A 23,770-nucleotide genomic window follows, 5' to 3' on the forward strand; every position below is an offset into this window, starting at 1 on the left:
AAATTCAGTGTTTTGGGAAACTCCGAGCATCTGCCAGACATGACTGGAACCAGCATTAGATTTTGAAGTTGGAGGTAGAAGAGGAGACAGACACAGGGACAGACCCACAGTCAGCAGGTTGCATAAGCCTAGAGTAAAGCAGAGAGACTAAAAATAATATCAACCAATTGGCTTTCCTGCTGACAGCAGCAAACTGGCATGGGACATTTAATTCCCTCACATAATGATGACATAAATGACAGATGAGCTGTCACATGCAGTGCCTGTCCCATTCCTGCAGCAGGGGCCACTGCTCCCAGCAGCTGTATCAACTTGTGCTGCAAGGCAGATGGAAATGCCCTAGGAGCAGTTAGCACTGGACAGAGGCCATGAACAAGGACGTTTTCTCTGGCATGCTTAGGAAGAGACACCTAAAACTGGCAAAGTTTAGCAGAGGCTTAAAATGGGTGGAGGAGAAGCCACTGGTGTTGGTGTCCCTCTGCTCCTGCGGCCTCCAGAGGCGGTAGCGGGTGCCTAGTGCCCAGCGCACCGTCAGGCCTTGCAACCAAAGCCAAGGCTATAAGGCACGGACTGTCCCTTCTGTATAGAAGAGGGACAAACCTAACATTTTCTTAAATATACATATATAAAAAGAGAGGAGATCTCTGCGGACATAGCACCTTTGGTACGGGTTTCAAGCGAGCTGTGCCCACCGACAACCACACCGTCAAAGCTGGGACCGCCTGAGGGTCAAAGCCCAGCAGGGGGCGCTGCTTCCCGAAATGGCGGTCGAGAGGCGGAAGAGGGAACGCTGCTCTTCCTCAAGATGGCGGCGCCCAGACCCGGCGTGGCTGGGGGTAAGATGAAGCGGTCAGCGGCCATCCGCCCTCGCCGCGGTGGGAAGCTGGATAGACTGCGGCAGGCGGTGCAGGACTTTGTGCAGAAAGCCAGCGACCAGCCGCCTCTGCCCCTGCTGAAGGACCCTGAGAGGCAGAACCGTAGAAGCCGCCGGGAAGCGAGAAAGGAGAAGCGCAAACTCAAGCGGAGCCGCCGCCGCCGCCTCCAACGCGGGGAACCTGTGGAGGTTCCCGTCGCCCCGGTCAAGGCGGCTCCTTTAAAGCCAGCTCCTTCCAAGCCAGTTCCTGTTGCCCGTCCCAGAGCACCGGCCTCACCCGCCGCCGCTGTCGGAAAGCAGCGGCCGGCACCGCCGCGGCAGCAAGGCACAACGCGCCCGCCGGTGCCGGCACCGACACCCCGCGAAGTCCCGGCCGCCGCAACCACCTCGGCGCGGAAGCGGGCCCTGTTGGAGGCCAACGAGGAAGAGGACAGAGAGATTCGGCGCCTGGAGCGGCTGCTAGGGCTCGGCAAGCGCCGCAAGAAGCAGGAAGGGGCCGCGGCGGAGAAAGTGCCTCAGAGCTTCCTGCGGGACGGGCTGGGCTACGTGCTGGGCGCCCTGGGCTCCCGGGCCGGCCTCAGCAAGCTGTGCGAGAGCAGCGACGACGAGGAGGCGCCGCCGGGGCCGCAGGAGGGACAGCCGGGGCCGCGGGAGAGACAGCCGGGGCCGGGCGAGGAGGACGAAGAGCAACCGGAGGAGGACGAGGGGGACCCGGAGGATGCCTCAGGCCTCTCCGAGGGGGAGGATGTGGAAGGACAGGAGGAGTGCGAAAGCTTATCGTCGTCCACCGAGGACGACGGGGTGGCAGAGGCCAGCGAGCCCCCAGGCGAGGAGGAGGTAGGGTGTTCACTTTAGATAAGGCAAACTGCGCCTCAAAGTATGTGCCACATCAACACAGTGCAGTTTGCATCACCTCAGTAAAGCGTGGATGTTTGTTATCTAGTCAGGTCATGGGCAGTGTTATAGTGGTGAAAGCAGTGCCAGGCCCAGCAACAGCGTTGTCTTCAGAGGCTTGCCAAGGCCTGGGTATAGTGGTGAGGTGTTGAGGGGAGAGTTCCCCCCGGTCAAGGTGCTGGCAGGTAACACCCTAACACACAAGGTGTGTGGACTTGCCTATATATACGAGGCAAATAAATAAAAGGACTTACACCAGCTTTAAAGAACATGATTATCACAGAATCAAATAGGTTGTAAAAGACCTTTAAGACTGAGTCCACGTGCTTCTGCTAAGAGCAGAGAGCTTATGTTCAAATTAGTATCTGTTGTAAACTGGAGCATTACTTCTGAGGTCTCGTAGCACAGGTAGAGAAGGTAAAATGGGTCATTTAGCCAGTGTGCCACTAACTTAAACTGTTGCTACATCTGCAGCTGGTTAGATCTAATTAAAACCAAGATGTAAGATGACAGGTTTTAATAGCAATAACTTAAAATCATGTAAAGGGAAGAGGGGTTTTGCTGCTTTGGTCATAAAGGTTAGCCTGTTGCATGCTTCTTTCTGTATGAATTAGTTACTTAAGCATTAGTTATTAGATGGTAAAATATGTACTTACCTAAAAGTTAATCTTTTATTCTATTGATCTTAAACAGAAATTTATATTTGTGTTAAAATATTTAAGATTTCATTTGTTATCTTACTATATTCCTATTAAGAGTCATAATCACAGTGCTATGAAGTATGTTCCCCCTCAAGTAAGGAGAACTCAGGAGACGCTAGATGACAAGAAAAGAGAAGAATTGGGAAGACTGAAGAAAATGGTGAATGGCCTTATTAATAGGTAATTTAATAAGCAAAATCATTAATCTTTCTGGTTCAGTGTGACAGTGCTCATCATTCGAAGAAAAGTGGCAAGACTGTGACTTTTCTCTTCGCAAACTGATTTTAAGTTGGCAATCATGTCTGCTATCCTTAATAATAATTATCTTTGTTGGTATAAATTTTTCAGAGTTCGTCATTGCAGAAGTTGAAAAATCTAGAAAATAAATTTAAGATTGGGCTGAATTCCACACAGCAGTTGCTGCAAGTGCTAGGTATAATTCACTACGTGTCAATTAGAGTATGCCTATAAAAAAAATCATCCTCATAGTGTATTATAACTCCCTCCCAAAAAGTATTATTTTCAATTTTGTAATTAAATAAAACTAAATTTCTCCAAGCACTGCAACTGAGGAGGAGCAACACTTCATAGCTTCAAGCACTGAAGAACAGAGGAAGTAATTCACACTTTTATACATTTCAAATTTAGAGTATTGTAAAATAAGAAATCTAGCATTTTCTTTTATCTGTTACCTACAGAATGCAGACTACAGTACGTAGTTTGTTCAGCGGTTAAGAATTTGATATACCTTATGAGGTATTTTTGTACTTAGTTTCTCCAAAGACTGATGTGCTATACTTACAACAGCTCAGAACAAACTCTCTTCTTAGTAAGTCTGTTCAGTGTGACAGGAAGCACATTGACCATGCTTTGCAAATACTGCTGCTAATCTGTTTTTACTTGTGAATATTACAAACCAAACAAAACAATCATACAGAATTAAACATATGTTAGTTTGGTAAACACTGCAAAATACGGAAGATCCTTTACAGTCACCTTTTAATCTTTCTTCTTAAGCCAAATTAGTTTCTCTAAAAAGAAGAGGTAGTTTCTTGAGTAAATTGAAAATTGTGGAACCATGTAAAGAGAGGAAAAAGTGAACACTGGATTTTGTTTCTCAACAGGTTGAGTGAACCGAATTTGTCCTCCATTAGTGGACAAATGGAAGAGCTCTACATGGCCCACAGCAGAAAGGACATGAATGAGACTCTGACAGATATTCTCATGAATGCTTGTGTTACCGCAGTTGCTATGCCTGCAAGATTGATAATGGAGCATGTCCTTTTGGTCAGCATTCTTCATCATAATGTAGGAATTGAGGTAATTCTTGCAGTTGGAAGTAATTTTGTTTAATAATACATTTTTGTAGAGTATCTCCCTTGATACTTTGTTTGAATTGCCTTTTCATTTTTGATTGTTACTAAAAAAACAATAGTTGACTTTTATCAATATTTATAGCTTATTTGCTAGGTGTCTACAAGTGAAAGGCATCAAGTTTATTGCTTTATCTGGTTAATTTATTTCCTCTATGAGTTGCCACTGGTCAGTTACAAAAACATCTTTTTTTTTTCCATCTGTAAAACTGGGAGGTTTTAAGCTTCAAATTTTCTCTTCTTTATTTAGACTATTTCTGTTCACTTGGGTATATGAGGTTATTGTTATTGAACGATATATATCCAGATAAGAAAAGTGCAACAGTTACAGAAATCCTTTTACATTGGTGGAAAAAGTCCTGGTTTTTAAAGCCAATTCATGCAGATATCAGTGAAATTAACTGGATATATCAGTTACTCCATAATATCAAAAACTTCAAAAAGCATGGCAATTTTTTTTTTGGTGGTTTTAAGCTTGATGAATGATTGAGGTGATGCATCTGTTGCTTACTGTTAAGAAGCTGCTGAAACTACTGATGGAAGATTTTACCTCATTTCAGTGAGATGTCTTTCACAAAACAGAGGTGTTTCAGCATCATGGTCCCATCAGGTTTTTCTATACCTACATTTTATTTCTACATCTCAGTGCAAAAGATCTATTTATGCAAGTTCTTCAGCTTATCATATGGTGACCTGAATGCTGTTTCTGAAGCCACTGTAAATATTAGGTGGATGCAATTACAGCAGCTTTCTCCATGCAGCCTTGCCATAAAACTTTTTTTTTTATCCTCTTTGCTGCTTGAAAGGTAAATACAACATATTCATGTAGTGCTGTTTGAAGGAGAGAAACGGAATCTTTTTGGAACTTTGCAGAATACCCAGTAATAGGTTTTAGATAAAGATACACTAGTAGGTATTAGAAATACATAGATGATACCCAAATTGTCTTTATACTACTGACTCTGTTACATAGCATCTTTGAATCTAAAATGTGTTTACTGTAACACACCTATTTTTTCCTGTAAAATACAGAATATGTATTACACAAAGGTGTGATAGCACAGCTGCATTTAAGATTAGTTTGAGCAATGCAGAAACTGAGGTTCCAGTAACTGTGTTTATACATTTGTGCAATATGATAATTGAATTAGTGAAAACCTAAGCTGGTCAAGGCTTGTAGTGCAGGTCAGTACTGCTACTGGGACTTGTGCTTTTCATAAGAACAATCAGCAAAAAATTATCATCATAATGTGGGAAGTCTTGTCTAGCAGCAGCGTCTTTATCACCTACCCATGTTTGGTATGGTTTCTAATTCCAGTCTTCAGCATCTGTTCACTTTTCACAAATAGAGATTGCAAATTTTCTTTTCCCAGTTGTACTACTGACAAATGGCTAAGACTTATCTCCACTTCAAAATCAGCCTAAGCTTATGCTCAGCAACTGTGAAAACTTGGAATGTTGGGGGTTAGTTTACAGTAGTATTTTATACCCTTCTATTAAGGATTTTGTTCTGGAATGCTGGACTCTGTGATGTGTTTGGGTTTTGACATGCAGCTTTTACTGGATGAATGTCTAGCAATAATAGCATGCTAGCCTGACAGCTGGGAAGATGCTAATATGTGTTCATTAAAATTATGTAAACAAATTCTGATATACGTGTGCTGTAAGTTCATAGCATTAACTTTTCTTGTACAGATGTTGAAAAGCAACTGGTTTCATACATAAGGTCTAAATAACATATACTTTAAGAATTTGTCACACCACTTAGATATTTGCATATGCAAATGTCAAACATCCATATTGGCTGAGAGGAGCAACAATATATCTTTAAAATTAGTAGTGGTAGTGTGTCAGAAGTTAATGTTTTACAGATGTCTGTAAAATCTACTTATGGTTAATGGCTGGGTTTTTTTAAACTTCTTTTTTTTTTCCTCCTTATTGTAACTGCTGCCAGGTCGGTGCTCACTTTTTGGAAGCTGTGGTGAAGAAATTTGATGAACTCTCTAAAAGTGATGCTGAGGGGAAAGAATGTGAAAACCTGCTTGCCTTGATTGCTCATCTGTATAATTTCCATGTGGTTCATTGCCTGCTGATCTTTGATATTCTGAAAAAGCTTGTTAGTGCTTTCACTGAAAAAGAGATTGAGTTGATTTTGTTTCTTCTGAAAAACGTGGGCTTTTCCTTACGAAAAGATGATGCGTTGGCTTTGAAGGAACTGATCACTGAAGCACAGAGGAAAGCAAACACAGCAGAGAAGAAACTCCAGGATCAGACTAGGGTATGTATGTATATTTTAAAGATTTTCTGCTCTGAGTAGACTTTAAAAAGCACTTAGATACATGTATTAATTTACCAAAATGTTTTCTGCTACACTTTATTTAGGTTCTAAGGTACCATTAATACTCAGTTGTTGGCATTCAGTTATTTGCATTCCTCTTGTCTGTCTTTCTCTGTTAGTTCTTTGGACACAGCCACCAAAATGCTCGTAATGGGTGAGACTCAGACTGGTCTGTGCCTCTGCATAGACTGTGCTCCTGATAATACTTGATAATAGTTTTTACTCTTAAAAAAATGGCCATGGCATTTAGCAGATTAAGCTTTGAATTGAAGCTTGAATGCAAATGTATGTAATTGGAGTTAAAGTAACATCCTTCTCTGTATTTGTGTTTGTATTTTTTATGTGTATTGCTAGCCAAGCTGCTTATTGTTACAGAATAGTGTTTTCAAAGTACAGTTTCCACTTTTATTTAATAAACTTTTCAGCACATAATCCACAGAAATATTTCTTTTCCCAATAGGTTCGGTTTATGCTAGAGACTATGTTGGCACTACGGAATAATGACATGCGCAAAATTCCTGGTTATGATCCTGAACCAGTTGAAAAACTCCGCAAATTGCAAAGAGCACTGGTGAGAACATTCTCGGCATACGTTGTATAGCTATTCTTAAACCAGAAATAATTACTTGTATTGTACATTGGCTTGACAGGCTATAGTATTTTTTAATTCATTCAACATTCGAACTCTAGTGAACAAAAGTCAGTTCTTAGGTCATTAAGTATTACATCCTGTGTCCAAGTTAATTCAGCAGTCAACTAGCCTTCTGCAAAACCGTTTGGGAAAGGACATAATACTTAGCCAAAGACTTTTCCTCAAAGTCCTATACTTGAAAAAGAGATTGTGGGAAACTTAATGATTGTGGAGAAGAAATGAGTCATTATGACAAGTTCTTTTTTTCCATAGATTTTGGATGCAGGCACCCTCTTCTAACCTCACCAGGTTTCTTTTTGAAGTCTTAACACTTCTGAAAAGCTGGAGAGAGGGCAGTTTGGCTAGAACAACCTAGTATAAAATGCAGGAAAGTAACTGTCTCTGGATTAAGAACGATTTTCAGAAGTGTGTAAGTGCAGGATGTGTGCATCAGTAATAATAGGCCAAAACAGGCAAAACCAAGCCCAGGTAACCTAGTTCTGTAAAATTTCCTCTCAAATTTTCACAGTCCTCCTGGTACGCTTCTAGGATTTTGTTGAAAATTCTTACTTTGTTTAAAGAGTTTGAACTCTTTGCTGTTTGAATTGTACAAAACTTAAGGCATTTTGTCATACTATTTTACTTGATCAGAAGTGTTGAAAAAGAAAATCATAACCAGAACAATCTGCAGCTGATTTTCAATGTCAGCTTCAGTCTCTTGACTCTTCAGTGTCATCAAGTCTTGAATTCTAATCAAGTTTTATGGTTGGAGGATGGCTTCTTTTTAACCGATTATCTCTCTCTTTCTCTCTCTCTCTTTTTCTTTTCCTTAATAAAAAATAGAGCTTCTAAATGTAGATTTAAGCAACTTCTTGCCTTAAAGAAATTGGAGCATATGGGAAACATCTAAATTCTTTTCAGGCTACTGACTGAAACTAAAGACTGGAGAAGGAACATGTGAAGACCTTTATGATTAAGATATTAAGTTAATCGTTTAAAGTATTTGTTTCAAAGTAATTTAAAGCAATTAAAGTATTTGGGGTTTTGTGTTTTGGGGGTTTGTTTTTAAAGAAAGCTTCAAATAACAGCTTTTGGGTTTTCTGTATTTTGTTAAGGTTCACAAAAGTGGTTCTGGAAAAGAAACTGAGCTCCGTGTCTCCCTCGAATCTCTCCTCAGTGCTGATCGGGTTGGTCGCTGGTGGATAGTTGGGTCATCGTGGAGTGGAGTACCCATGATTGATGATACAAATAACAAGACTAAGCAGAAATTGCATATAGGAAAGGTAAATCCAAGCAGTGATTGTTGTAAGTGAAAGCATTTGTGGTCTTTTGCATGTTCTTCATACAGGTGCAGAAGTTTGTTTTAAAGCCTACAAAAAAATACTATGGCATAGCTTTTTTTTTTTTTCTTATCCCATGGAATTGCAAAAATCACTTGTGGAAGTGGAAAAGAGATGTGATTTAAAAGTGGATTTCCTACTATAAATTCTGACAGGTAGTGTTGCCTGTCTGTGGGTGGCATACATCTAAGCTGATTGTAAAAGCAGTGTAGTGAGAATGTCATGGTAACTTACATTAGAGAAGCACATCTTAAATAACTGGCACAATTAAAATACATTAAAATATATTTCCCTAGTTGAAAAAGCTGTTGCTGATTTTTATGCCTCCGGACAAGAGCTCGGGACCTTTGAGCTGCTGCTTCATAGCTTACAGGAGATCTTCATTAATGTTATGCAAGGCTATGCAGAAACAGGTTTCTTAAAGAAAGCATAAATAAAATAGCATTTAATTTTATTTTTTTGCAGGTGAGTTCAAAGATAATGGAGCTTGCTCGTAAGCAGAGAATGAACACTGATATCAGGAGAAGTATTTTTTGTGTCTTGATGACAAGTGAAGACTACCTGGATGCATTTGAAAAGCTTCTCAAGTAAGTACAAACTAGCACAGAAGACAGCCCACAGCTAAAAATAGTGTTAGCTGGATTGGAAAAATACCATCATTGGTCTGGGCTCAAGCGCATTTAATTGGTAATAAAATTAGAGGAGTGCATAGCTAGCTATCCATGTAAAGTAAAAGGGTAGGAGAAGGACCAAAACTGTGATGTAAGGACTAGGGAAGGGACTAGAAGGGAAGTTAGAACTGACTGGCAGTTGAAAGAAAGAAGTGGCCCTGATTATTGTCACTCATGTCTATAACTCTGATTTCCAGCATCTTTTGATTTCAGGAGTCTGCATCTTTTTGCATTGAAGATGTGTTTCCTGGTCTAGTAGATGGAAGTCTGTTGCAGCCTTGCTTCCTTACAGATGCAGACCAGAAGCCACTTCAAAGTATCTCTTTATTTTCGCTGGGTTTCCATACTGCTGCCACTTCCTTGTTACCACCTTTTTAAGCCATCTTGCAGGTCTCTGTCCATAATTGTGTGACCTGATAGTGTCCTAGCACCTCCACTTCCCTCTTAGCTTTGGATTTGCTTCAGGGTCACATTTCATGTTAAGGCCAGTTTCCTTAACACTTAGCAAACAACTCTTTAGAAGAAGATTTGGTCAAGGAAAAGCGTAAACTAGGCTGTTCTTTATGTTTGTCAGAATAGTGCTTTAAGTCTGTAGTAACTGGGAGGGGAGAGAGATAGGTCTGAACTTCTCTTTTGCAGCCTTGTCATTCAAGGAAATTATCTTTTATCTTACCAGGATGGCATGCAATTATTTAATTTGATAACCAAACCAAAACAGACTTTGTAATAAAGTCAACTAATATTTGATTAAATGCCACTTCTGCAAAACACAGCTTGGATTTAAGACTGCAATGGAGTCATTCCAATATCTTAATATGGCCTGTTCAATTAAAAGAAATTAGCTGCTGCTGCTGCAGTTCTTGCCAAGGCCTGGTAGCTCAATTTGCAAATTGATCCTTGACTCTCATCTGTGCTATTTAAACTAGTATACAAATCTGTATAAATACAGGCTTGGCAGAAAAATTGCAGATGGCCTGGTGTGTGTGTTGATAGTGATTTTTATACAGCAGGCTCAGAGAGAGGAATTCAGAAATCTGCCCACATCTGGCAGAGTTGTAATGGAAAGTACACAGAATTGTCAGTGAAGGAATTAACTTCAATGGGAGCATGTGTTCCAGAGTGTATGGGAATTTATATTCGTAAGTTGGATGTCAGTCTCTTGAGGAAGAGGACAAGAAAATATATCAAGTATTTTGACTGCCCTTGTTGATTCATCTGCCGCTATATCTGTGGCAGAGTTTAGGTGTGATTAAATGGTAATTTTTAAATTGTAAGTCCAGGCTACTATAGTTTTGCTTGTCTTTTTCCTCCTTACAGTTAAAGTCATTAATCTGAAGCCAGAACAGCTCCCTGAAGTGGCTCAGCTTGTGATTGCAGAAGTGTCAATGTAAAGGGAGGGTTGGGAACATAACTGGAGACTAAGAGGAGGGAGTAAGACTTGATCCATTTAATTAGATGAAAGGCTACACCTCCTTCATAAATCACAGATTCACACAGCAGGTGGAATAAATGCTTCTAAAGTTTGATGCAGAGGCAATTTTAAATGCTGTTTCATGGACATGAAGAATTTGAGACAAATCTCACAAAAAACTGAAACTTTGAAAAGCTTTATATACCTTGTTGTAGTGTGGTGTGTAATTCAGGATAACAATTATGTGATCACATCTACTAAAATAATTTCAAATCACTTTTAAAAGGTTTGAGTGTTACTATTTTTGATCTAAAGGCAGTGATAGTCTTGGGCTTCAACTGATGGTAACTAACCTACCTAGAGCCAGGCTTCTGCTGGTGATAAATAACCTACTTCAGAGGCAGTTATCCTATATGCAGCAGGAAATTCTTAAAATGATCAAGATATACAAGTCCATGGAAATACTGTAAGTCATGAATGATATAATAGGTGCGGTGGTTGCATAGTCTTTACCAAAGGTTATCAGGCTCATTAAATCTCTACAGGTTTACAGTGAAGCTCAGCAGTGAAATACAATCCTGACTCCTAAATTTTAGATGTTCAGGAATGTTAGGTTTGAAAAGATAAAATAATGCTAGGTCTGCAAAGAAGTGAAAGTAAGAATGAAGTTGAACATCAAAGTGCTGGTTTACTTGGTTATAGCTGTCTGGCAACATGAGTATTTCCTAAATAAGCAAGTCATGATAGAAATTATAATGGAGAGTGTGCCAAATTAGTGATTGCAGTGTAACTTCATCAGTTACAGTGCATGTCTGGTAGCTGGAAACTTGTTTTAAAAAAGGAGCTTTTGTTGCTCTGTAATAAAAATCAGGTAGAACTTGGCTGGTGGGAGAGCAAACAAATTCTACCACAGACGTGACACTTAAAGTGCTGTTCTCTTCTGGAGGAGCAGAATTCTAAGTTTTCACTGCTCATTAGCAATCAGCCTAGAAATCATCCGAGATTTTCCTGTTGTAAAAGTTTGAATGCTGAGGGAGGGGAGTGTGGCTGAAAGACAGTATTTTCTCTACTAATCTGGTGCGTGTCTGTGACCCAATGCAGTGGCAGGTGTCTGGAGGTGTGTACAGATGAGGGGTATTGAAATCAGGCAATGGCAAACTACAGGTGGTAGAGCAAGTTCCAGTGGAGTCAAACTTAGCTAGAAAATACACTTGAGTTACACCAATGCCATTCGAAACTTGAGCTTTAAACAATGAAAAGAATTTTGTTTGACATTTTTCAGACTATAATATGAAGCATTTTTCATTTTAATTAGTTTAAATGCTGCCAAGCATTTGGCAGCCTGGGAAGCTAAATCATATTACTCACAGAACAGGTGCCTTGCGAGTTAGTTGCCAATCCCTACCCCAAAGTGCCTCAGCTCTCTTTTTAGACTGGTCAGCTGTTCAAGTGAGAAGGCTGTTCAGTCCTTGGCCTTTATGCTGAGGCTGCCAACATTGATACTGACTGTTGACTGTGCTCTTCAGGCTTTGTGTGTGTGTGTGTGTGTGTGTGTGTAAGGTGATTTGAAATGGCTGACTGCATCCTCTTAATATCAAACAATAATGAATTACAAGTATTATGTAGCATGGAGTTGACCTAGAGAGTAAAAGATTCATATCGCTAAATAAGTGGGAAAAACATCCTAATATATTATCCCTAGTAAAAGCAGATACTTCACAGAAGTCAAGGGTGCCCTGGACATGTTTCTCTAAAAAGGCTTATACTGATCCAAAATCTGGTTTTCGTCACATGACCATAGGTACAAGTGTGACATAACTGTAACAGGGTGCTACAGTTCTTGTTCCACTGTTAAACATTTGTATTGGTACACCATGCAACAACACTTGCTGCACTACTGCTGCAGAAGACTTCATGATGGCAGTGCCCTCTCTGTTTTTCTTCATGAAAATATGGAGTGATCTACCTTTCCCTCCTCAGGCACTAATTACACTTGTATCATTCCAGTTCTGTCTGTTGAAGTCTTGATTTTGCAGCCAATCCTTTTAACATCAATAAGACTATAGCATTTTCATATTGCCATACCAGGATACTGATGTAGCCCACAGTTTCAAGGGGTTGTCCATGTAGTGGGTTTTTAAGACTGTTTTTGTAAGAACTTCCTCACAAGTGAAATTGAATGTAGTGTTCAGGGTTTTTTCTTTTTCAAGTATTACTCTTGGATGTTGGCTGTAGCTGTTGCTTTGTGTGAGTAATATTTTCCGTACTAAATGATTCATTCTGTTGCTGAATTTTAGGCTTGGACTGAAAGATCAGCAGGAGAGAGAAATTGTTCATGTTGCACTTCACTGCTGCTTACAGGAGAAGACATATAACCCCTTCTATGCGTTTTTGGCTAACAAGTTTTGTGAATATCAAAGACGGTTTCAGGTGAAGAAAAATCTGTTCCTACTTTGGCTTAGTGTCGCTATTGTGGTTAGGAAGGCAGTTATTAAATACCTGAGAATGGATGCTTGCCTTTTAAGATCTTCATTCTAAGAAATAATTCTGCTGGTCTAGCTATGTATTTGGTAAGGTATGCTCACAGTGAGGTATGAATAGGAAATAAAGTAACTAGAGTGGAAGGTTTGCTTTCCTTCATTTTACACATTTCAGAGGAATTGAACAGTCTGATCAAGCATCTGTGTTAATTCACAGAGGGATCATAAAGAATAAAAGATCACAAAGTATTGTGATGTTGTTACTCATTTAAGCAGTCACTTGATTGTAGGATTAATTTTTTTTACCTTTGACACCTAGGTGACATTTCAATTTAGTATCTGGGACAAAATCAAAGACTTAGAAAACCTGTCAGCTGCTGCCATCTCCAACTTGGTCTCGCTGTTGGTTCATTTATTAAGGACAAAATCATTGTCACTTTCAGTTCTCAAGGTTGGTGTGTTTTTCTTGACAGAATACTTCTATGTTTTCCTTGCATTTGCTAAGTCTATGGAAAATGTATTTACTCTTGTTACCTGTCTGGTACTTTCGCTTTTCAAGGTCATAAGCCAAGACAAAACTTGTTCTAAAATTACTAAATTAACCCAACTAGTTACAGTAATGCTATAATTTGGGGAAAATGGAATCTGTGGTGACCCAGGCATACAGAAAGTCTACAGTTCTGTGTCTAGAGCAGTTGTAAGATTATATTCTTTAGAGTATCCTGAATTGGTACTAACACCCCTTCATTAATAGGCTTTGTCAGTGGATTTTCTGCAATGCTTTTTAGCTGATGTTGATTTTTATTAGACCAGAAAGAAATCTACTAAGCACTTGGATTTATCCAGTTGAAAAATTATGCCTGGTATTGTGGTACTAGTAGACAGGTTAATTTCTTAAAAAGTTCTCTGCTTTCTTTATTGATTGGTTTTTGGAGGCAGTCTTCTCAGGTAATTCTTCTGTGCTGAACTTAAGACTCTGTATATATGGGAGGCCAGTTGGTGTGCTAAAAGCTGTTCATTTAGAAGAGAATTCATCTGTTTGAAATACTTGAATGAATCCAATTCTCCCTCTCTTCTAGGTAATTGAATTCAGCGAACTAGATAAACCCAAAGTCCGTTTCTTGCGACAAGTATTAAGCATGCTGTTAATCAAAACAGATGCTGAAGATCTTTGTGACATTTTTGTGAGGTAGGTGAGCAGAGAGATCTGTAGGGAACCCTTGGTGAGTAGTAATTAAGAAGGTAGTAGTTTGTAGTTTGCTTGCTTTGTTGTGCCTTCTCCAAAGATCAGACACTCATCTCTTAACAATTAAACTCTTCTGGGCGAGCGGGGTGAAGCTTATCATTTGTGTGTTAGTACAGCCTAACCCATCAAATTGGGTGATAATGTTTCAACCCTTATACTGCAACATGAGGAAGATCGACATGGTATTCGCCTTGGGTTTTTCTGTAATGTAATTGTTTACATAAAGCAAGTCTGAGGCTCCAATAATCCATTTTATTGTTGAGGTTCAATTGTACACTGAGTGTGTTTGGGCTGTTTGCCAAACCAATGTGGACTTGCTGGTTATTTGAAAGCCTCATCAGAAAAGCTCCTTTTATAGGTTGGATTTTTTTTTCTCTTGTGTTCTCTGAAAAAAAAGATAAAATTGAGAAAATTCTAAAACAATAGAAGACTAAATTCACTTTTTAATCTGTATTCTTTACAGGATATCTGACAACCCCAAACTGGGAATGCTACGGGAAGGCTTGAAACTCTTCCTTACCCACTTCTTACTGAAAAATGTAGAGGCCCAAAAAAGTGCTGAAGAAGCTAGCTTATTAAAAGAAAAAGTTGAACTAGCAACCAAGGCTTTGCAAGCGAAAGAATCCAAATTGAGGTTGTAGTCCTGTTTTTCTAATAAAACTGAGAAACTGAGTCTGCACAAAAATGCAAAGCTTTGATAGTCTTTCAGACCCAAATTATTGAGAATGAGGAGAGCCATGTTACTCTAAAGGATCTGGTTTTTGATGCAGTTACTTTGCTCTATACAGTTGTTACAGGTGGAATTGAAGGTGATATAAGGCTTTTAGAAGAAAGGGAAAAATGCATTTTTTTTATCATGTCCCTTTTTAGTATGAGTGCTTCATCTTGATGGTTACTATCAGGGGAAGAGGGTGAATTTACTGCCAGCTGAGAGTATCATACAAGAGTGTTCTGCATTGCATGTTTTAGCCTTTTATTTAAAATAATAGCATAACACTGACTACCATCTGTTAAAGAATGAGCCTTAACTGAAGGCTTTTAATAACCAATCATTGTACTTGCCTGAAGAAACAGGCCACTAGATGGCAAAAGTACTGGTGAGTCACTTTTGGCAGAAACCAACTGTTTCTTCTTAAGGTGTTAATCACTAATTCTGTGAATTGTTTACCTGACTGTGGGTCAGGAACAGATCTTCAGTTGGAGTCAGAGTTGTAGTAAAACGACTTGAAGATCTGACGTTGCCCAATTCTGTTGGGTTTAGAGATCACAGCACGGTTTTATTGCTCTTTTAAACTGTTTTTTGCAGATTTAAAATTGGAGTTGCCTAATAATTTGTGATAATTATTTGTGAATTTTTATAGGCATAAAGAATTATATTAGTATGAATCTTTTATTAAGAGAATACATTCCTAAAGAATTTGCTTGCATTTTCCATTCAGATGTTAAATCATGCATTTCTTTGTAACAGTGTAAATAATTCGTTTCTTTTGTTACCTTACCATTACACATTAAACTGCAATTTTTCTAAGGGCCTTGCTGTTTACATTAGCTTTACTCTAGCTAGCTTGCCAGGGAAGGAATGACCTTAAACTGGGGGGAGGGAGGGAAGCACATTGTCATGTGTTGCAGCTGCATCATCTACCTGTACTAGAGCTGCCAGTCGTGTTTCTGTATACAGGTTTGCCCTCTGGTGTCCAATAGTCTGTTCATTCTGATACCTCCTCATTGCATTTGATACCAACTGATCTATTCAGCTGCTTCAGGTCTCTCCCTTTTGGGAGAACTTGCTCCCCATAGGCATCCTCCAAAAAATTTTCACTTCTGCAGCAAGGGAGGTAGACAAGAATTTATTACTATGCTTTAATCAAAGAGTTGAATATAGAATACTCTGCTTGCTCAGTTGTATGAGTAAAGTTTTCAGGCAAAGGCACACTTCCCCCAACTGCCAGCAGCCAGTGGTTTTCTCACCTTTCATCTGTTGCAGAAGGCAAATTGTAGGGAGGAAGATGTCTTGGGAGCAGAGTTTTAAAGTCCCAGGTTAAACCAGCACAGTAACAGCTGACACAGAAGAGATTACTATTAAAAGAACAAAGCACGATGCTTTCTTCAGCCAATCTCATGCCATTAGCAGCTTTTAAGCATACAAAACATCTTATGTGCAACAGGCAAAAGAGGAAAAAAAAACTTATGTATTTCTAAAATTCATACCAATTAAGAAAAATACAGGCAGCAGAATTATTGTCACTATTTTCATGGTTACAAAAGTCACAACTTTGGATAGTGTGTGCAAAGAGCTCCCTTGCAAACAGCCCTGCCAAACCTTGTGGTTTAGTTTTGGAAGCTGGACTCTCGGGCAAAAAATCTGTGCAAATCCCTAGAAACTGACTGCTGTGGAATGCTTGGGACCTCAATGAGTAAAAATTGCACTCCGCTCCCCCAGGCTGCAGCAGCCACCTAATTCATTACCTCTTTTGCAGGGGCTTGGGTAGACTCAGTGTTTCAACGTGTCTGTGGTTTAATAATACATAAATGGAAGCACATTGTCCTAACCATGAGGTTGAGGCAACTTTGCTGCACCAGCTAGATGTTAAAACATCTTCCTTAGATGAAATGTGCCAGGCTCATGGTTCTTCTTTGCACACTTTGCTTGGTGGTCAGAGCTGCTCACCTTCCCTGCCTGTGGCAGGATTGCCTTGTGTTTTATGGGTTGGAGTCTATTCACTTGCTGCAGCTGCCTGAGGCAGTGTGATGCAGGTGTTGCTATGCAATTACAGGACATGGTTTTAACCTTATGGTCTGAAATTGCTTTTGCTATTTGTTTTACACTGAGATTTGCATTAGTTATTATTTATCCTAACCAGCTAGTATGTTTTGTTCAAACTTAACTGTTATTACAGCCATTGCTTTGTTCCTGAAACAAACAGATTTTACCTGCCTGCAGCTTTTACACTTGTCACATTTATGTATAAATATAAATTATTTTTTAAAAAAAGATGATTTTTTCAAGCCAAAATCCATTGCCAGCCTACAGTGATGGTATGAGGACAGTTGCTGTTGGTGGTTCTGTTTACCGATTTTTATCATGGTTCTGCTGACCGTATTGCTACAGCTTGACAGAGGTGGAAGGCCTGTCAGAGTGTGCTGGTGGTCAGACATGCTCATCTGCAAGCTGTCACTTCTGTGGTCCAGTCACATCCCAAAGATAAAGGCACATTGTGAAAAGGAAAGCTATACATGTGTGCATATATAATGTATGATTTTAAGTATCATATATTTTTAACCTCAGAGAAAAAATTTGTCACCAACAGAGTTTAGTGCTGCCAAAGTGTCTCCTTACAGCAGGACTGTTGCTGCTATGAGGTCTTTCTGTAACAGCAGCAAGTCCCAGTGCTGGCAGGAGGCTTCCAGCAACACTTCACACAAAGCACAGACTGACAGCAGAGGTTGCTGGAGAAGTTACACTGTACTTGGACACATTTTGCTTTGTTTGCTGTGGAATAAATGATAACACGCATACACAAAGATGTTGAGATTTCTCCATATCAAGCCTCCATCAGAAATGTTGCCTGATCATTCCAATAAGGAAGATGCCACTTAAAATGTCCAAAATGAATTCATAAAGGAGGGTTGTGGGAGTTACTGTCTCATGAGCAAAAATGGGCTTTCAATTGGTAAAAATACATGTGCTGGAAATACACCAGTCAGCTACAGCTGCAGCACTAACGCTTACTCCTGACAAGCCAGTGGAAAATACAGCATGACCTGCTTTAGGTGCATTGAACTAAAAGCTGGGTGTTTATCTTTTTTTTTTTTTTTAGCTATATAGTAGAAGATCTCAATTCTCCCTTTAAACAGCACAATCCACTTGTAGCTATTATCATGGTTTCAATTTTTGTTTTCTTTTAAGCTGGACATTGCTGTTCTAAGCCTTTTCTGTTTTCTATATCAGAATTAACAGGGCAGTGAAGTCTGGTTTTTAGCTTTGGCTGGAGTGTTACCCTGATAAATCATACACAAGTCCTTTTGGCAGGGTTTTAGCACTGCACCTGAATAGGCCAAGTATCTGCAGGGCTTTTTTAACTTGACTTTTTTCCATTGTCCCACACACTGGGGATGACGAGTTGGTATCAGTCATGCTCCAAAAGCGCAGACGCAAGCAGGTCTGCCCTGCCTCGCGGTAGCGAAGGTGTGCAACCCAATACTGTGCTTAAACCACATCTGGGATCGTTTGGTTTGCATTGTTCTGCGGGTGAACTTTGCACGTGAAATGTTACAGCCCGTGAGCAGTGTGGTACCAAATGTGCACGACAGTGCTTTCAGCTTAATAAATACATGAGTGGCAACTCTAATACTCAACTTTTTGTTGCATTGGGTGTAAGGGAAGCTTAGTGCCCGGCTACATTCTATGTGTGCAAGAATCAATGCTTGATTTTCTCCTGCAGTAGATTAAGCTATTTTGTTTTCAGGAGGCAATTTGATCTGTAGAGTCACTTTGCCAAAGGCAGGGTGTAAGTTTTACCCCAGACTTTCCAGGTTGGACTGATTTCAGGAATGGTAGGTAGAGATATGACTCTTTTACCATATGCCACTTCTTGTGATTTCATCTCTTGGAGGAACTTTCCTTCACCCTCCAGTAAAGCTGAGTTTACCGTGAGGCCCGCAGGCACGGACATTACAGCTGCTCATATAAAAAAGCTGTGCTGTCCTCAGATTCTGATGTGACCTGCATCCTTGCTTTAAAGCCAGTTACAGTAGCCTTCCGCTAATTTAGATGCATGCACAGTTCAGAATCGGATATCATGTGGTTTCCCTAATAACACTTTAAGGAAATGAAATTAGTATCAACTGAGAAAAAGCTTAAGAAGAGCCAGCTGGCAGCAGAAATTCCTTAAAACTTGTGTCCTAGGACAGAAGAGTTCACACACCAAAACCAGCTCACATTGTGTGAAGGAGGGCTTCAAGTGAACACATTCAAAAATGTCTGGGTAATGCAACTAGAATGAGAGGTACAGAGTGAAATTAAACATAGAGGCCTTTTCTGAATAGTTCCTTCAAAGTCCTTACTGTCGGTAACAGTGAAATGGTGGCTTCATTTCAGAAGTGAAGGATTTCCAAGCATGACGCTTTTTTCATTAAAAGCTCCATTATGGGCTTTTTACTGCTCAGACGGTGAGAGTACCCTCAAGTCTCTTGGGTGCTCAGGTACACACGGCTCCAGCGTGAAATAACAGGACTATTGTCAGCAGGCAGTGAACCCCACTGCAGGAACAGCTTTTTGTTACAGTCAGGAGATGGAACAATGCATTTTTTTCTAGTACAGAGACAATAAGCTGACTTGGTGTCACCTTGGGGAAAAATAAGTCATCTTGATTGCATTTCCTAGGCTTGCATCTTATTCACAAAATCATCCTTTCTCCTCCTCAGCCAAAGCCTTAAATTCTGAATGGATTTTTTTTTACCTTACTCTGTAGTTCAGTTCATCCTTAAAATGTTGTCTGGATGGTGTTTACTTCCCAAATTTCCCTAACTAAATGGTTTGAAACTGACTCCATTGGTCTTCTGAAGATAGGTGTTATGCCAAGGATTATGCAGCTACTGTGCAGCAGAGATCAGGAAGCAGTGCAGAAAGGCAGGGGCAGCAATGGCATTTCCTATAGTGATAAAGGCTGTCCAGGGAGGCTCTAGGGAGCTCTTCACCACCCCTTCAGAGCCTAAGCAGCAGGCAGTGGGTCAGCTTGAAAGCTGATGTGGGTTTTGTTTTCCTTACCTGTGATCTGAAAGCGATGTGAGAATCAGACACAGAGAGACACTAGAACCCATCTGTGTGTCTTGGGCTGCCTTGTGAAACCTTACACCAGGCTTGTGAGTTTAAAGGAGCCTTCAGACTGCTAAGGGCTGGAGCAGCAAATCTTTATTCCTAGCCAGATTTCTAACACCCTCATGGATGTTGAGTAGCATTTTCCCTGCAATGGTCTCCTCCAGGGAGGAGCCAGAGCTACTCAGGACTGAGATGCAGCTGCCAGAGGCACAGTACTAACAGGTTTTGCAGAAGAGAACATGGAAGCTTTTTCAGCATTATCCTATATTCTTCTGCTGCTCAATCTCAAATCTAGCCTCTAGATGTATTTTTCAGTCCTAAAGGTGAAGTTGTGGAAGAATAAAGGAGTGGGGGTTTTGGGTATCTCACCATTATTCACTGATAAAAGGGCTTCCTTCCTCCCATCCCCAAAGCAAAGAGCACCCATGAGGATCTGTAGTGATAAGAGAGGTGTCTCTCTGGGCAGCTTCAGACTCAACAGAACAGGTCTTCTCCATGGTGCATGGCCCAAGCTTCCAGGAATTGCTGCTCCCTGGGAGTGATCCAGCTTTAGACACCTACGTTGGCCTTCTCACCTTGGCATGACTCCACTAAAGCCTCCATCCTGAGTTTCCCATCACCTGAAGTCTGTGTTACACTCAACAGCACCTGACCACAAGCTGAATAGTGAGAATGTGGATAAAATTTATAAGTTTTATTGTGCAAACAGGTGTTACTCCAGCTCCTCCATAATCATCAATACTGCCTGTGATCCTTTCATCAGAGGATTCCAAGACACACAAAAGGGCAAAAGTGGGAAAAACAGCTGTTTCGGGAGGTGGAGGACAAAGAAAGGTAGATTAACTTGCACATATTCTGTAAGCAAATTACCTGCAGAACGGAGCTGAGTGCTGTGATGCTCTGAGCAGTAGAGAGGCAGCAGACCACTGCTTCACATCAGCTGAATCTGCTTCTCCCAGCACTCTCAGCTCACCATCACAAGACCATGCAAAATACTCATACACAGCGTAAAAATCCTCAGGCCACAGTCAGTTGGGCCCTTTGGAAAAGCTGGGGGGCCGAGAGCATTGGAGGAAGGAAGGTAGTCAAGAAGATCCCTCAAGGAGGGTGAGAGCTGTGGCAGGAGCTGGGAAGGGAGAAGGAGGCAGCAGAGGCAGCAGGAACCACTGGCTGATGCTGCTGAAGTGTCATCTTAATTATCTCTGGCAAAAGAACAGTGATTAACATCAATGACTGTGGACAACCTTTATGTAATTACTCATTAACATTTCTAAAATCGCACCTAGCTGCTACAGCAATACATGCTTAATAGATTCATCATGTTGAAGTCCAAAAAGAATCATTAGATGGTCTAAGCAGACCTCTGAGCATTGCCAGACACTATTACACTGCAGAAATTAGCACCGGAGGCGGCTCAGCAGCTTCTGCTTGGCTCTCACGTACTTTCCAGAAAGGGCATCTGGGGATACCGAGCAATGGACAGTCTGCCCCATTCCATGAGATGCTGTTCTAAATTGGGATCACTCTCTTGCCCCATCCCCAGGTTAAAAACCCATGTTGGCTGCCTTTTGTTTGTATTTATGGATATGGTACCCACAGCAGGGCTGTGGGGGGACAGGACTTCTCCATCCGTATCTCCTTTGTGCGGGGAGGAAGCTGAGTTAGAGGCTTCTGCATTGTCCATCTGTGTTCCCTCTTCAGACGCAAGTTCCATCTGCCAAAAGCTACCATCGGCCAAGAACATTAACAGAAGTCCTGTGAATAATAATTTCAAATAATGGATTAATTAGAGGAAATTGTGATCTGCTTACGAATGTCCTGCAAGCAGTAAAATGGAGCTAACCCTTCCAGCTACACAATTCACTGCAAGCCACTGGCTCTGCTGGTTGTACATGAGGAAAAGGGTGTCATCCTTCTCATCTACTGGTTTTAGAGACCAGTGCCAGTTAGATTTAATATAGCAAAACCTGTTTCTTTTCCCAATGGAAGCTGAAAACCTTATGCTGATAGCAGCTTGTGATCAGAGAAAGACCACTAGATGACCACTGAGACCTCCTACATGTTGCAAGTGATCCCACATTTCCATGCATGCACTTCCATTTCCACACAGGGAGAGCCCTAGGACTTCAGTTAAACTGAAGCTCTTCAGTCCTCAGATTGGGGAAAAACGAGACGATAAACACCTCCTGAGTCCACTGCCCTTGCAGAGGACCGTTTAGAGGAGACGTTACACAACCCCTCACTCCTCAGGGCAAGAAAAACAACACAAAAGTCCCAGAAAAGACAAAACCACCTCATGTAACCCAGGACAACCCCAACCCACCACAGATGTGATTCCAATTGCATGGGTATTAGTGGAAAATAGAAAACTGAGTAACATGCAATTGGTGCTGAAGTCTGGCCAGACCTGAACTAGCATTTTGGGGGCAGAAGGACTGTAATTTGGTCACATTAAAAGCCAAAGAGAGGCTAAAATCCCCTGGGAGCTTCATTCCTTCCAGCATTTGTCCTGCGTTGCTGTTCATGGGATTCAAACAGCCAACCAAGAAGCACCCTGCACATCTCAGGGATGATGAATGGCTCAGGTATTAAATATAACGTTTCTGCTTTCACAGCTGAAGCACAGGGTGATTATCCCAGCACCCACAACGCACAAAGGGAAAGCTAGGAAAGAAAGGGGATCTGTGCAGAGATTCACCACCCTGGGGCATGTCTGGTGCCTGAGGTGGAGGTGCAAGGGGAAAATGTGTCACAGGAGGAGGGAGCATAGGCGAGGGTCTTGCCAAGAACTAGAGAAAAAACTGATGTTAATCCCTTAGTTTTGGATGAGCGTAACATTTTGGGCTTCAGAAATAATCAATAGTCTTTCTGCTAGTGAAGTATTTCATTCCCAGCAGTTTCATGGAGAGTTTGAGGGGGATTATATATTTATGGTTTCCCATTTGAAAGACTTTTAGCAGGTTTACCTCAAACATATGGATCCTATTTTGGTTCTTTTGTTTTAGCACTTAATGCTTATGAAATTGCCAGTTAATGACATCCATGCCTAAACCATGTTGCCTTTTAAAGTAAAATGTCTACCAAAGGTCCATGTTCATACTTACCACTTCTCAAGTACAGCAATGAAAGTTTTAAGAGGCTTGTTACCTACTGTGTCTGGGGGAGGGAACCGAGCAAAACATGAAATTACAAACAGGGTGTTAGATTAAAGCCTTGCTAGCCCTTCTTGAGCTGAGGCTTAAGGCAGAGCAACCCCACCGACACCAATGTGGACCACAAGGCTGGGTGTTGGGGCACGCCGCAGATGGGTGCAGGGAAGCTGGGGTGGGGAGTGAACGACAGGATGGGAGCATGAAGACCCTGGAGCAGGGTGAGGAGTACCTGGGTGCAGGAGCACCCTAAGGTGATGCTCGGGCGGAATGCGCGTCTACTCTGTCCCCAGCCCGGCCTCGGGCTGACCCGGGGCCGCGGGAGGCAACGGGGCCCCTTTGATGCTGCATGACTGAGCAAACCCTGGGCCCCCACCGTGGACGGGCCGCTCCGTGCGCGGAGCCTGCGCGGGGCGCGGAGCAGGTCGCCCGCGTGCCCTGGCTCCGCTAATCACCTTTGATTTGAGCCTTTGATTGCGCTGCACGTGGGGACGAGCCTCCCCACTTCAAAAGAGCGTGGGAAATCCCGATTAAAAGGCTTTTCTCCCCCGTGGGGACCGACACCTTCTTTGAAGCCCTTCCAAGCGACAGCGCAAACGCACCCACCGCCGAACGACCCGATCGATACTTTAAGTGACTTTAATTTCTTCTCCCCCCGCCTCCTGGCTCTCTGCCCCCTCCTCTCCTCTCAGTTTTGGAAACACCTGGTAAGTTGTAAAATGATTTACGAAGTGAAAGTGTTAAATGAGGCCACCAGCTGTAAGACTGACAGAGCTTTATGAGTTTTATTAGGTGCCCTATTATGGAAAATAAACTTTAATCCGTCCATAAAACCCAGAATCTG

General features: G+C 41.4%; 1 protein-coding gene across 1 annotated transcript; it reads left to right on the forward strand.

The window, feature by feature from the left end:
* Positions 1-774: 774 nt before the first annotated feature.
* Positions 775-15,487, forward strand: NOM1 (nucleolar protein with MIF4G domain 1). The gene is made up of 11 exons (XM_034068144.1): positions 775-1,711; positions 2,525-2,649; positions 3,594-3,789; positions 5,797-6,120; positions 6,641-6,751; positions 7,927-8,094; positions 8,617-8,738; positions 12,531-12,663; positions 13,033-13,164; positions 13,793-13,902; positions 14,423-15,487. Exons 1-11 carry the CDS (start codon positions 806-808, stop codon positions 14,598-14,600), a joined length of 2,505 nt encoding a protein of 834 aa, XP_033924035.1. The 5' UTR covers positions 775-805; the 3' UTR covers positions 14,601-15,487.
* The last annotated feature ends 8,283 nt before the right edge of the window (positions 15,488-23,770 follow it).

This window comes from Melopsittacus undulatus, chromosome 1, assembly GCF_012275295.1.
Source record: "Melopsittacus undulatus isolate bMelUnd1 chromosome 1, bMelUnd1.mat.Z, whole genome shotgun sequence".
Lineage (NCBI taxonomy): Eukaryota > Metazoa > Chordata > Aves > Psittaciformes > Psittaculidae > Melopsittacus > Melopsittacus undulatus.

Excerpts from the sequence above, each read along its gene's own strand:
- NOM1 (XM_034068144.1), top strand. The coding sequence starts at position 806 with ATGGCGGCGCCCAGACCCGGCGTGGCTGGGGGTAAGATGAAGCGGTCA. Across the intron at positions 3,790-5,796 it reads ATCATAATGTAGGAATTGAG|GTCGGTGCTCACTTTTTGGA; the intron begins GTAATTCTTGCA and ends AACTGCTGCCAG. Across the intron at positions 8,739-12,530 it reads GCATTTGAAAAGCTTCTCAA|GCTTGGACTGAAAGATCAGC; the intron begins GTAAGTACAAAC and ends GCTGAATTTTAG.